The sequence below is a fragment of the Lepisosteus oculatus genome, chromosome 8 (assembly GCF_040954835.1).
Source record: "Lepisosteus oculatus isolate fLepOcu1 chromosome 8, fLepOcu1.hap2, whole genome shotgun sequence".
Classification (NCBI taxonomy): domain Eukaryota; kingdom Metazoa; phylum Chordata; class Actinopteri; order Semionotiformes; family Lepisosteidae; genus Lepisosteus; species Lepisosteus oculatus.
The window spans coordinates 46,771,149-46,786,110 of record NC_090703.1 but is presented as its reverse complement, the minus strand read 5'-3'; the positions used below and the strand labels follow the sequence as shown (position 1 = coordinate 46,786,110).

Here is a 14,962-nt window from a genome sequence, read left to right as displayed (position 1 = left end):
TAAAACACCACCAACTTGCAACCAGAGAAGACTTTATTATTCCATTGAACAGATGCAGTACATTCTGAGAGGCCTCGGGCACACAAGAGGCAGGCCGACAGACGGGAGGCCTGCCCCACAAGAGAAAGGGGCCGAGTTAAGCGGACAGGAGATGGCGAGATGGCTGGGGGGGGGGGGGGGGGGTATAGGAGAGAAGGGGGCTTCAGTCCTTCATTCATCTTGCACTTTAAGGCACCAGGCAGGCAAAGGATTCTGCAACATGCCTCTCCAGAGCACTGTCCATGCGAGGAGACTCCGATTGCGGTCTTGACAAATAGTTGCACACAAAAAAAACACAGTGTAACAGCAGTAAGTCCATAAGAACAGCAGAGCAAATAGCACACGAACAGGTCTCCCACCCTGCGGCTGCCATCAGCCCAGGTTTCACACCATCTGAGTGCCAGGCTCCTTTGTAGCATGTTTGACGGTGAGGGAATTTTTTTTTAAATCATCAATACAGCCATGGGGTTTGCTAAGCAGAGAAAACTACGTACTGCAGAAGAAATGTTTGGTCAATTATTGTTGAATGGGGAAGAAGGGATCTCCCAATTTTCCTGGAGAGCCCCAGTTGAACCATTTATACAGGTTGCCATGAAAGCAACTTCTAAAGCAGCAGTGTCCATCGCAGGGCCTGGAAGACTCATTTAGTCTTTGAGGCCACACTACATCAACCTGGCTAAAGAGTAGGAACACTTGTAAATTTACCGAGCAATCAAGCAAGTAATTAACTGGCCATTTAAGGGACGCTGGTTCTTGTGGGTTAACAGGACCCAAGATTTGTTTTAAATCAAAATCTTTAAAAAAAAAGTTAAGACCTATAAAGGATCACAGTTCAATCGCTCCAGGTTGAACAGATTAAGATGAAAAGCTGAAAACCCTTCAAGTCCACCATGGGCTAGTTCCCCTAAAATCATGTGCTTAATTGAACAATACCTCACAATAAGTCAGTCTTTAGGAATAGATTTGTGATTTGGGGTGACTCAGAGATACAGGGGATCTCTTGGGCCCCGACAAAAAGCTGCTTTTCATATCGCCGTCATCCCATGGCTTGAAAATACATTAGTGTAGTAAAAAAAAAACTGAAACCTTTGTTCCGATTTCTTTAAATTGCTTGAGAGGTTATTAAATCTTCCAAAAAGGGGTTTAAACTCCCTGAAGACGCAGACAAATATGTCTTCGATGTCGCAGCGACAGGACATTGGTGCTACAAAAGGGTGCTGCCAACCTGTACCTTCCACTGCCCATCAGTTCCATACCCAGAGGCAAGGACCACGGGACAGGCAGGGCAGAAACCTGTACAAACACACGAGTATTATCTGAAGCAGGAATGTAAGCATGTACACCAGGTTTATTTTTTTAAAAAAGTAATAAAATATTCTTCTAGAAGTCCCATTTTCTTTCAAACTTAAAAGAATAAAACGGCAGATAAGAGAGCCATTCACCGAGGAAGGTCCAGTCCCCTGCTGGAACCCCAACATGAAACCCCCTCTCCACTGCAACCTCAACACCCGTGCCTCCGACTTCACTCAGGAGGGGTTTCCCCAGCAGCAACGAGGACGAGAGCTTCCTCCTATTCACCGCGCGCTGCCAAACACTGCTCATCTACACGACTGAGAGCCGAGCAACGCGGGTCACGTTTTCAACGGTTTCAGAGGTTGAGAACGCCGCCCGCGGGCGGGTCAGGAAAACGGAGGGGCTTGAGATGCACGACACCGGAGAGCGAGATTCTCCAGGCTGGATTTTGCACAGAACTGTGGATGGCCTGGGAGGGCACCATTTTACCACCAGCTCTACTAAACCATCTCGGTGAAGGGACTGGCCTTGCGTCACCACTGCTTGACTTTGAGTTTGGGGGAGGTGTGTGTGTGCGGGTGTGAGTTGGGGGGAGGGTAGGGATTAAAGGTTGAAGGTTCAGCTAGTCGGCACCTAGGAGGAGCACCAAAGCCAAGGAGATGGCAATGTTTCCCCCAGTGTTCCACGCCGTTTTCTTTTGGTAAAAGCCGATGCATCAAAGCACCAGAGGGCTAAAGGGTGGTGGCAGAGGTGTGTGTGTGTGTGTGTGTGTGTGTGTGTGTGTGGAGTTGAGCGTTACAAAGGAACATGACTGAAGAGATAGGAGACGGACTCGCCGTTGTGTGTCCGGCGGATGGCTTCTGCCAGGATCATGGAGATGTCGATCACCTGTGGGGATAAATCAAGACAGATCCTGAGCTCGGGATTCTACTCGGAAATTCATATTGTTGCTCTTAAGACAAGTGCTGGAAATGCATCACTGCCGTTTTAAGCACAAGGAAAGAGACTCACACAACATGCGAGGTTTCCAAAAGCACCCACTGGCTGTACTCCAACAGACAGCAGTACCAGCACATATTAAGCGCTCTGACCTGTATTTTAGGACAGTGCTTCATCTTGTCCTCCTGAGGGATGGTGTTGGTGACCACCACGGCCTCGAAGCAGGCGTTGTTAATGCGCGAGATTGCCGGCCCGGAGAAAATGCCGTGAGTCAGGATGGCGTACACCTTCGTGGCCCCGGCAGACAGGAGCCTGAGGAAGCAGAAACTACGGTCAAGAACCCCGTTCACACTCCACAGCCGACACGGCAGTCAGATGAAAACGGGCAAATTTCCACACCTGAAAACGTTACATTGCAAACGCCTGATAGCTCAATCACTAAGGAGACCCAGTTCAAGCGAGTAATCATACCCTTTCTCATGAGTTTCTCATGCATTATAGATGTATTTGCTGGAAAGTGGAACCTGTCTTATTTTGAAACTAGTGGCTTCTTCTTGCTCGCACAGCCTACATATCACCTCTTTTGGGGCTATGGAGCGTTTAGTCAGGTCTGAACCGCGCCACAGTCCCACAGACAAATCCACACACCCGAAAGCACGGTTTCACTTGAAAATGAACCTCAAGGGGAAGCTCTCTACAAGGCAGGAAACTCGCGTACAGAGCTGCCTTTTGGCCAAGAAAACGGCCAGATAGAGAGACGGCCTTTACGATTTGACAACCTAGTTTCTTCTTGAAGACCCAGTAACTTCAACACGTTAAGCCATTGCAGTACTGAATAAAACTGCACTGGGTGTGCCGTACTGCAGGTGGGGGGCCCTATGCACAGACGCAAAGTGTTCACCGCAGACCCATGGAAGTGCACCGAGGGCGAGGCTCACTTGTCAGCAGCATGGCAGATGGTGCCACACGTGTCGGCCATGTCGTCAACCAGGATGGCAACCCGGTCTTTCACGTCCCCAACCAGAACCATGCGGTCCACCTCGTTGGCCTTCTTCCTCTCCTTGTGGATCAAAGCGAAGTCCACGTTCAGTCGGTCAGCAATGGAGGTGACTCTGCCAAGAGAGGGCACCGGAGGTCAGCACTCGGAAAAGGCATGCCACTTCTGTATAGTCTCAATCTACAGCAGGTTCTGTCCAGGGAAGCCCCAGTTCAATTACCCTTCTTTAGAAACTAATGTAATGGTTGGGTTGCCTGTAGAATCTTTCCCCCTGTCTGGGGAGGGGGTGTGGGGGAAATCACCAGCACCAGGCTTACTGCAAACTAGAATCACATAAAATCTTCCCCTTGGCCCTGAAAAAGAAAGAAAAACCTTTTGGCGCCCCCTGCGTCTGGAGACACGATGGTGCAGTTCTTCCACTCGGGGATGTTCTCCTTGATCCACTTTAGCACGGCCGGCTCAGCGTACAGGTTGTCCACCGGGATGTCAAAGAAGCCCTGCGCAGGACCAAGGCAGGAAACAAGCTCAGCTCCACATTGGGTCAGTGTTTCAACCACTTGGGAGTCCCCAAGCACAAAATGACAGCAGGCTACTTGTGCTGTTCCCACAAGAATCTTACTGCACAGCTCACCTGTATCTGGGAGGCGTGGAGGTCCATGGTGATGATGTGATCTGCTCCAGAAACAGACAGCATGTTGGCGACCAGCTTGGCTGAGATTGGCGCGCGACTCTGCAAATAAAAACAAAGGCTATGGCATACTGGACTCGGCTGTCGGACAAGCGCGCAAGCCTGCCATAAACAAGAAATTAAGAACTGCTTCATGCAAAGAGTCCATTTTTAACTTGATTTCCAACTTATTCCACTAATGCAATGAATGGTGACCAATCATTTGAAGCTAAAGAACGGCAGGAATTTAGAACTGTGCTAGGGTGACCTATAAATCGCAGGCTGTACTCGTGGTAGTTAATTATATGGCTGACAGAAGTAAAGTTCTTTAACAAAAAAAAAAATGCTCTAAAGCACAGCTTCGGCCAACAAGAGCATGCCTTTCAACAAAGGACTCGGTTTTATTTTTAAAAATGTTAAATGGAAATACTTAGAGTTGGTTCCAGCTGCATCAGCGCAGCTCTCAACTCATGCAGCCATGCTGGGAAGGAATCGAGAGTGAGGCCCCTCACCCCCACCTTGTCCTTCTTGTCCTGGCGGGCGTAGGGGAAGCAGGGGATGACGGCGGTGACGCGGGAGGCCGAGGCGATCTTGCAGGCGTTGATCATGATCAGCAGCTCCATCAGGTTGTCGTTGATCTCGCCGCAGCCACTCTGCACGATGTACACGTCTTCCCCGCGCACACTCTCCCCTATCTCCACACTGCAGGGGGCAAGGACAGGGCAGACTCCGGTTACCGCCAGACACACCCCTGGAAAGACCGCTGGTCACGGCGCAAGGGGTTGCAGACAGAGAGGTCAAAGACCAGAAGAGGCCAGCTGACGGTTAGCAGCTAAGGCTCTCATCCTGCTGTTTCTTGAAAGAGGTATTGGCTTCAACAACATGGCTGGGCTGCCCTTTTCACACTTCCATTAACCTTCAGAGAAAGGAAGTTAGAGGGCTCTTCGCAATTACTTTGTATACAAGCACGTTCGCGCTTCCAAGTCAGAATGAACACCGAGTTAGGGAAGCCTGTACTCCCGTTTTAAATTTCTTTCTACCTCCCTGCGCCCCTTCAGAACGGCTTCACGGCCTGTCACGGACACCTGCTCCCGCTGGACTCCTTTGCTGTGCACTTTCCCCTGCCACACCGCGCAGCACGGCCTCGGGACTCCAGAAATATTTCGTTTCAGTGGCATTATAAATTCAAGCAAAAACTGCACGAAATGCATTGCCCAGGGCCTCCTGCTTCTAGTCACAGCCTGGACGCCTGCAGCTGACTAAGTGGAGCACTTGGAACAGCCGAAGGTGAAGTCTTCCGTGAAGGAAGAAAAACCGTCCCTCATCTCTGGTGAGGGTTTTTAAGACTCTCTGGTCCCAGAAAGGCATTTCTTCCTGGTAAAGGTCAGAGCAGCAAAGAGCTCAACCCCAAGGTGGAACAGCTCCACGGACAGGAGGCAATCTCACTGCAGCAGGGAACAGTTTAGAGATTTAACCTCACAAACATGCATCCCTGGAAGATGGAGGGGGAGGGGGGGGGGACAGGAACATATGGACTTTACAAAGAAGGCACCACCCCAGGCCAGAACTGAGCCCAGGAGCTGTGGCAGCAGCACCAGGCTACACTTCTGCCCACCAACTTAACATTTGCCAAAGTGGTTTCTCAAGGAATTTCACTCATGAACAAAACCCCATTTTCCTCTAAACTGCCAAAGCACACTCGGAACATCTGCACTGTTCACTCCTAACTGCCTGCGCCTGGCGTGCTGGTAGCTTAGTCCATGCCGCAGAGAGCTCTGGGTCCCTTGATCGGAGGGCTTCTGACGTGAAAGGTACTTATTGGAGCCAGGTCCGTGGCCTCTGTGGCAACCCCTACCCCAGGAGCTTTTTACTTACTGCGCTCATCGCCTCCGACCACTCCAGGTAGGCGCAGGCAAGTGAGGCAGCAGGAGTGACAACAATGAAAGACAGGAGAGCAGAGGCAGTGATCGAAGGGATGACCTAACAGACACGCTGTCAACAACAACAACAACAAAAAAAAAGCTAACAAGCTGTGCCCATCAGGATTACTAGTCACTCTCCAAGATTAGAGCTCACGCATTAAAACAGATCAGTTTCATTTCAGGACAGTGTCGCCAAGCGCTGGAGTTCACCGAGAACACTAGATCAGCCAGGGTCTGCAGACCTGAGGATCCCAGCAACCAGCCGGGACATGGGACGGTCGTTACCCCGGGCCAGACTTGAATACAGCTGCGTACCAATGGAACAGCAGCTGGGGATATTCATCTCCCAACCCCTAACAAAATGAAGCCTTTCCCAAGCTATATGAAAATTCATAACCTTGGGGGAAAAAAAAAAGATTCCTAAGTTACGAAGGCACGCATCTGTTCGTATCTGATCTGGATCCGGTACGTTTCGTACTATGAAGAACGTATAAAAGAGGTTACTACAGGTCACAGTAATATTCCACTGGGTTGCCAGAGTAACACCTGAAAGGTACATGGCTTAGCAACAGGACCTTTCAGGACCAAGGTAATGCAAAACAGCACGCACACACACGCAAGGCCAAGGGGAGGAGTGCATGACCTTCTCATGACTTTCCCCATGATAATTCTCAAAACAGAAATCAGTATTTCTCATCTTGTGACAGAGTGCAAACTCTAAACACCCCTTCCCCCACAATCTTCCACCCCCCCCCCAAAAAAAAAGACTTCAAGGGAGGAGCAAACTAATTTGAACACAAACCCAATTCTATTGCTAGATATACGCCTTTAATGGCAGACTAGACTTTCCAGAAAACCGCAAAACTAGGTCTAGTGTTTTGTTAGAGATAAATGCTCTGCCCCCCGCCCCCCACGCACTCTTTCGCAGGGTTGAAGGTTGTGTATCTGCGTGCGTCTGAAGGCCAGGATTAAACACAGCCACTGTCAAGACACAGAAGGTAAACAGCACAGGGAGCTCAAGACGCAGATGTTTTCCTACTCAAGTCCACAGGACCAGGACAGAAATAGAAACAGGTTCCCATCCCAAATCAGAGACAAATTTGTAAAAGAGAAAAACCATGGCAACGATAACACCGAAAAATGAAAAATCTACATATTAATTCTCGTAGCCTGTACGCATATTTAAGAATAGCAATTTCTTTTGAATATTATTTCGATGGGATTAAACGAACTGTGTTATCAGCTGTCATACCCATCAAAAAGGAATAGAAGTGCATTAGTTTGGCTATTTTGGAATGTGGCTATTTCTTCACTTCAATTTACAAACTGTAAAACATGAGAAAACATGGTGGGGGATCCAGGGTGAGCAGGATAGCGATACTTCCAGAACCTTTTTTTTTGGCATAGCATTCTTTTATTTTTCCTGCAGGTTTTGTTAGATGTCAGGTCATTGAACAGTGCTGCACAAAAACTGACAAGATAAGGGTAGCACAGCCTCACAGCTTGAGAATATCTCCTAAATTGAAAATGATAGGCCAGTTTCCAACTGGAGCTGCTGCTGCTGCTTTAACTGAACTTTGGAGCGATGTGTGATCAGGTTAGATTAAGAAATATTTCACCACATAGATAGAGCTTCAGAGCTACTAACCATTCAGCCACTGGCCTCTGTTCTGTTCCTGCTGACATTTACCCTACCAGCTGTAACACGATTACCCAGGGATTAGAATTTGTCAGGGAGACAGAACTCAACACTGAGGGGGGGAGGGAGGCGTGCACACAGACACCGATATCGATGCTGCAGCCTGGACACTGGAACAAGGACCACTATCAAAAATCAAACCAATCTGGACTTGGAGCAAGCTTAACCTGCATCACCATCACTCTGCAGTTACCATCAAACAGGGTCAGATGCTCCTTTGGTTCACATCTAAGAACACTCAGATGCATCTTGCTACACTCCTATATCATTAAACCATTGGGCCTGGAATAAGCTACCCAGTCACGCAGGCAAAAGGTATACTTCCTTCTTTCAAGGAATATCAGCACAAGATCCTTAGGCCAATTAGCTGGGCAGTAGCAGCGTGGCACAGTGATCAGGGTTCCAGACACGTACTGGAAGGTTGCAGGTTCAAATCCCAGGCAAGGCACCCCTGCTGTAACACTGAGCAATGTTCTTCACGCAAAAATTCACTAGTGGAATAGCCAACTGCATAAACTGGATGCACTTTGGATTAAAGCACCAGCCTTGTAAATCGGTAATTACATCAGGAAGCTAACGAGACAGAGGCAACCTGTCTTTCCCAGCTTACGTTCTCAAGAATTAATACTTATTTTATTCCTTGTTCTGCTCTACTCAACTTCTTTTAAAACGAGTTACTGTCAGGCTCATCACACTTTCCGAAGCCTCTCGGCTGTTGAATTGCTGCAGTCGGTTGTACAACGGTCCCGTGAAAGGCCGTCAGTGTCTTTCTCCTTCAGCACGAAGAGTGAAGACAAGCGAGAGCGGAACTATTTCGAGTTGAGAACAGGAGGCGCCTCTTTATTCAAAACGTTGCGGAACGAGCCACACAGTCACGTTGAAAGCGATTCCCCGGCCTTTACCAATCATGGCCTCCGGATAATGCCATCTATGAATTGGCTTCATTGCTCTGTTCCCCTCTCCACTGAGAGCTGGTGTGGAGAGTGCACTGGCGCACTCTGGCTGCTGTCACATCATTCAGGAGGTGGTGGTGGTGGGACATCCCCATTACCCGTAGAGCACTTTGAGTTGAGTGCCCAGAAAATGTTATTTTCTACAACCAACTGGACGAGACACTACGATCAGCTAGCTACTAAGAAACAGCCTCGATGGACCAAATGGCTTCCTCTCATTTGTAATCAATGTTCTCGTGGTCTAAAACTCAAACTTCATCACTTTAGTCATTGAAATGATTTGAGAACAGATTAATTCAAAGCGGCCTGAACTTAACTCGCATATCCTCCACCAAGGCTCAACTTTGAATTCTGGTACGTTACCTACTCATTGAGCACAACTGCGGCTGGTGAATTGTTGGGCCTGAACGCCAACGTGCATCCCCTCAAAAGCGGCGGCACATTCTTTTTAGTGCAAAGCAAGAACCAGTATTCTTGCTTTGCACTAAAAGCAAGGCCAGGGTCAATGGGACAAAAGACGAAAAAAAAAAAGACTTTAGATATGTACAAGGAAGGTGTTGTGAAATGCAGAAAATGACTGACCTAAGGGACACGTCTAGAAACTGAAACCTTAGTGCACAGTTAGAGAGCGACAGCAGGAACAGCAGCAGCTCTCTGAAATATACCCGTAACAGACCCAATTCCTTACATCCCCGAGTCATGTACCCAGGATCTGAAATTGTCTCAAACACCCGACATCATCTGCTCTCTAGTGTTTTAGAGACAGGAAGACCTTGCGATACTCGCTTTGATTGCACAGCGCCGGGCGTCCTTGGGTTCGGAAAGGCGCTTTCGGAACAGATTTGTATTTTTATCGGGCTCTGCAGGGAAGAAGGGGCCCAGCTCCCCGGTCCCTGACCAGTGACCCCCGCAGCCGCCCCACGGAGGGCAGGATCCAGCAGAAGATCGCCGTTTTGAAGATGTCCGCTCTGTCTGACCTATACCGCTCATCTAATGCGACACCAGCGTCCTTCTCCGGCAGAAGCTCAAGATCGAGCGGAACCGGGGGACACCGGCAACATCAGTCTGAGAAACACGAGGGGGGGAGGGGAAGCCGAACAAGCATTTACCCGCGTTTTCATTTCCGTATCACGGGAGAGGGTCCAGCCCGCACTATCCACGCCATCTCCTTTGCGGCACTTTTGTGAGCACGGGGACCAGATAATTGCTATGCAATTGATTCGTACCGGACTGCGCAGACACTGTTCTATATGTCCCCCGTGCACCCGAGGCTTGAACATTATCTGTCGGTCACTCGGCGCATCCCAAAATGCATCTTTTTTTAAGTTGCACTCGAGTGTCCTTTCAGTACAAATTGCATTTACTGTGAACCCGCCACGTATTAACGGAGGGGGGCAGGGGGCTTTAAAACATGATCGAGGGGAGGTTCTCCCGCCACAACACCGATTTCATCACCTCCAAATAAATTTTTACATGCGTTATTGCGTTTATCACATGCTCAACCCGCCGTCCCCGCCATACTATTTGTAGTCCAGGCATAACGACATCGGGATTTAAATAAGGCGCAGAACATCATTACCCAGGAGGCGCCTTCTACCGCAGGCCCCATAGGATCTTGGGACATGTAGTTCAGTCAGCCGCAGCGGCTCGCGGCCCTGCCACGTTAACCCCCCGGTACCAGCACTACAAACCCCAGGGTGCCCTGCGAGGGAGCGGTAAACACTGCGTTGTTACCCGTTACTCAGCACCACGAGCCCATGTGGGTACAGTACCCCCACCAAAATAAACACCCAGATAAAGGAAATTAAAAAAAAATACTCCCAAATCCTCCCGATCCAGAATAAAACGTGACGGACTCACCAGGTCTCCTGGTTGCTAAATTTCTTCGTGACAACCTTGCCCAGCTCCAGCCCGAGGCGGTCGGCGATCTTCTGAGACAGGTCCTGGTGAGAGCTACCGCTGAAAATCTTAATATTGGGCATTTTTGGGCGTTCCAGGGCGTCGGTTTACAGAAACCTGGGACGATAAAAGAAATAACACGTGTGCCGGGAGCCAAGTAGGTTATTTTAAATAAATTAACTGAGCTCCGAAGCCTCGGAAATCGGGCGAACAGCGCGTCTCCTCCGGGATCTGAGTCTTAGCCGGTCCTCTGTCTGTCCACCATGATACCCCGCGCGCACGCTCGCTCTCAGCAGGGCGCGAGCAAGCTTCTGCTTCCCCCCCGCCTCTTACGTGGGCGGTCCGCATACGTCACGCAGCCCCGCCTCCCCATACACCTCCTCTGATTCGTCAGGGTCCAAGAGCTTTCTTGAACGGGATTGGCTCACGCCGCTGCGTAACGCGCCCCGCGAGAGAGCTCTTCTTTGTGTTGATTGGTTACTCAGGTTCGAGGACTTTTTTTTTTTTAGAAAAAACGATCCGCCCTCTCCCTCGTTGCTCGTCTGCTGTGGCAAGGTGACGTTTCTCATGAAACCAAATAAACTTTGTTCAAAGATGTTGATTTATTTTGGGAACCTTGAAACTCACGGGTCCTGCTTGGAGACGGTCACCTGACGGCAGTTCAGCCGACACATTGAAAAATCCGTTTCAAAAGGAGAAACGCGGTTATTTCACTGGTCCTAAAGCTAGGTGTGATATACTGCACTGTAATGCCTAGACCCAGAATAAAAACACAACATTTTCAATCCGATTTCAATTAACTTAATTAATTAATTTCAATTAACATGGCCATTCTCACAACAGAGGCAAGGGCAAAAGTTCTTAGGTTCCCAAAGACCGAGACCAATGCGCCGTCTACATCAGCAAACGTTCCCGTGATGCGTCACCAGCTCAAAGAGAACGTGGCTGGTTTCATTCTGCTGCGCAGCAGGCTATTGTGAGTGGTTCATACTTTGCTACGTTTCTTGGTTGTTTGCAGTTTTTTATTTTTTTTTAAAAAATGCCTTAAACTCCATTAAAATGCAATGCAAAATGCGAATTTCATTTATTATGCCAGTTTTGAGTTTGTTTCGCGCAGTTACTATCACCAATAGGGACAGAGAAGGGACTCGATGTTAACGAGCACGGTCATCATGCGGCGCCTTATTCTATCTTATATATATTTATTGTTATTGCATGAAACAGCTGGATGAAGATCAAATAACTGATAATTACCAAACGGGCCCGATGTGTCCAATGCTACCCTGACGTTTGTATCCTTCTGTTCAATCATTTTCAAAATATCAATATGAATGTGAGCCACCCCGCCTCTCTCGCAGGCACAAAGAGCAACATCACTGGAAAATGCTCCAACCCAGCCCCAGCTACCGGATGTCTCCCCTGATTTACTCCTGAGTATCAAAGAATTATACTTTTTCCGAGGGAGAATGGGATGATATCTCTCGGCTGTCTCCGGGAACAGCTGGGACTCCCTCGGGAGGAGCTGGAGACTGCTGCCGGGGAGGGGCAGGTCTGGTCTTCTCCTGTTACCCCCTGCGATCCCCGCCAGGGGTCAGCAGTTGGATAGCGGGGATGAAGATGGAGAAGTGGTGACTTCGTCTGCCCTTTCTCCTCCCCCCCGGGGCGCTGTGTGTGCCCAGAGTGGTAAGGATGTCAGCAGCTGCTCATCAGACCAGCAGTGGTTTACAGAGGCGCCGATGAAACACCACAGAATTACCTAAATCTGCCATGTGACTGCAACATCACTTAATTACCAATTTTCCCAGCCAGTGTTTTTGTCCAAGGCAATTTCCACTTGCCCCCTTTCATACAGCTGAGTGTTTTATACCAGAGCAGTTTAGATGAAGTACCGTACTTTGCTCTAGGACACACCAGCTGTGTCTCACCAGGGATTTGAACCCACAACATCCAGTTACAGGGTAATTAGCCGCTGCCGGGCTAATTAACACAGGGATCTCATTCAGCTGTTTCTTGAAAGAAGTGAAAATAGGAAATATCTCTTCTGACCTCCTGGCAGCTTGTTCCAGACCCTAACCACAGCTCCATGTTGCAGCCAAGGGACATAAAAGACACCTGAGACATTCAGTAATGGCAACCGGTGCACTGGTAGGGATGTTAAGTCAGGGATAAAAGGAGAGAATAGAACTTTTTAACATTTCCTTTCTGTTTTTTTTTTTGCAAACGGCATGGTTTTACACAAGAAAGTCCTTGTGCTTCTCTCTTTTTCATTCTGGTTCAGGAGTGAACAGCCACTCAGTAGCTGTAAGAAGAAATGCGTTGCGGTTTCCACAATCCTGGAAAGAAAACAACACAGTTCCGATCACCCTGAAGAAGGAAGAGTCAGCTGCTCTGGCCACAGAGCGGGGGGTCTTGGTTTATCTGGAATGTCGCAATGTGATGGTGAGGGAGCTGTCGGGAACGCTTTAGCCTCTCCGGCTCTGAGACACCTGGGAAAACACCCCCACGATATCTTCCAGCTGCACAGACTGTTCACCCACCCTGGCAGCTTCAGTCCCCAGTCACACAGGACAGAGACTGCTCCTGGGACGTCAGTTTTCAAGTGTGAGGCAGAGGCAGGCTGGGTGCAGAGAACCTGTTTTTCAGACCTTGGATCCTCAGAGAAGGGACTCAGGAATGAATAGTCATCTCCAGTGTGGTGTGTAACTGCTGACAGAGCTCTGGAGGCAGTTCTCAACTATGTGTTTCATCACGTTTTAAAGAAGCAAAGTAACCTAATTGGCAGCTACAGAACCTGGACAAATGCCCAGCCTGTTAAACCAAACACATTGAACAGAAAAGTCAACACAGGATAAGAGGATAAGGGAGTTCTGCACCACAGCTGAGTTGATACAGGTCTTAAAGCTACTGAGGCAGCTCAGGTAAACCAGCTGCCATGTGACTCGTGAAGCTGCACACCTGCATGCAAAATACGATCTGCTCCATAGATCTTTAACCCGGTGCACGTGTGCACACTTGATTGTCTTTTAATCACTATTGTAATTTATGGCCTTCCGATACCCTGTATTTTTACAGAAAACACAATGTTTACTCATTTTGTTCTGGGGCTGCTGCTGTCTAGTCAGAAGGCCGAAGGAGTATCTTGAAAAGCCCACTGAGTCTGAGAAATGTTTGGTTTTCAGTCCCGCGATCACGCGCTCGATTGACGAAACAGTCTCAGCACAGCAATACAGAAAGAGTCCTCTATCTCGTTCAGGTACAGTAGCAAAAGGAAATAAGACAAGTCACAAACGAGAGGAGGCCATACTTGTTCTTCCAGTTTCTGCTAACTTATTGATCTGAGGTCTTTGCCCAGACTGTTCTTCTGATTAAGGATAAATATTTCCAAACACGTATTGCATAGTGAGCTGCAGTCACTGACGTGCCCAATTGCTCTTCCAGACTCCTTTGCCCAGCCACATCACAGCCTGTTTCTGCACATGAACAACTTGAATTACAGCATCTCCGTTTATCAGGCGTGTCCGTAGAACATTAGTATTAATATCAGGGTTAGAGTTATTGTTAGGGTTGAAGCAGGAAACAGCAGACATTAGGGTTAACATGATGTTTAGGGTTAACGTTAGAGTTAGCATTAGGGTTAGGGTTAACGTTCGGGTGGACGTTAGGGTTAGTATTTAAGGAATCCTACATCTTTTTTTCCTACAGTATGTCCTGGTGATCTTATCACACGTTAAAAGGTAGGGTTAGGGTTTGACGCCTGAGCCAGATCATAATACTCATGGCCACAGCTGTGGCTGAGCAGAGAGCCTTTGCCTGCTTTCTTTTGGGTGCCAGCAAAGCGGTCACATGCTTATCTCACGATCCAAGAGCTGACGTTTCAGTTATTGCCAGCTGCTACGAGCAAGCACGGGCGGAGACAGACCTGTGTCTGGTGGCTTCAGTGACCACAGTGATGCAGTTCTGGTTTGTCTTTATCTTTCTGCTCTTCTTGTGCTGTGCCTGTTTTTAAGGCGGCAACAACGACACCTCCATGTAATGTCGGACTCCATTCCACAAGCGTCTCAGCCAGCCTCTCAGGTTACGTGTCATTAACTTTATTTCACTTTATTGCTTTTAAAACATGAACCACGTCAATACACAGACAGGAGACTACAGGTGAAGACAAGGAACATCAGCTAACTAAATAGCTAACCAAATGATCTCTAAAAGGAAATGGAACAGAGGAGGTGATCTCGTTCTGCAATCGAAGCCCAAGGGGAAAACGCAAAATCATGGCAACACGCGAATCACTTGACCACAAAAAGTGTAAAAAAAAAAAAGATTGTTTCTGTAAAAATAATGGAAGAACAGTGAGTTTTTAAACATATATATTTTATAAAAATAAACATGGCCCACGCTTTTAGAATTATAATTTTTCTTAAATATAATTTTAGACTATTGATCTCTGTAACTATACATCACTACTAGAAATAATACTAAGATACAGTTGAGTGGTACTTTTTTACAAAACAGTTTGAAGCCTTGTTTGCTAACCTTTGCACTGCCACTGCTGAATAC

General features: G+C 48.1%; 1 protein-coding gene and 1 long non-coding RNA gene across 3 annotated transcripts; one reads left to right on the top strand and one right to left on the bottom strand.

Moving 5' to 3' along the window:
- Positions 1-15: 15 nt before the first annotated feature.
- On the bottom strand, positions 16-10,687 carry prps1b (phosphoribosyl pyrophosphate synthetase 1B). Of its 2 annotated transcripts, none has more exons than XM_069193592.1 (7): positions 10,370-10,687; positions 4,448-4,637; positions 3,900-3,998; positions 3,641-3,765; positions 3,210-3,383; positions 2,424-2,583; positions 16-2,220 (listed from the first exon to the last, which is right to left on the bottom strand). In XM_069193592.1, the coding sequence occupies exons 1-7, from the start codon at positions 10,489-10,491 to the stop codon at positions 2,128-2,130; spliced, it is 963 nt and encodes a 320-aa protein (XP_069049693.1). In that variant the 5' UTR covers positions 10,492-10,687; the 3' UTR covers positions 16-2,127. The 2 variants fall into 2 exon arrangements, with proteins under 2 accessions (XP_069049693.1, XP_069049694.1); XM_069193593.1 differs by having other exon boundaries at positions 4,454-4,637; positions 10,370-10,686.
- A 99-nt stretch (positions 10,688-10,786) lies between these two features.
- Positions 10,787-14,816, top strand: LOC138241057 (uncharacterized). Its single transcript, XR_011190267.1, has 2 exons — positions 10,787-11,384; positions 11,767-14,816. It is a non-coding gene; the product is annotated as an uncharacterized lncRNA (long non-coding RNA).
- The last annotated feature ends 146 nt before the right edge of the window (positions 14,817-14,962 follow it).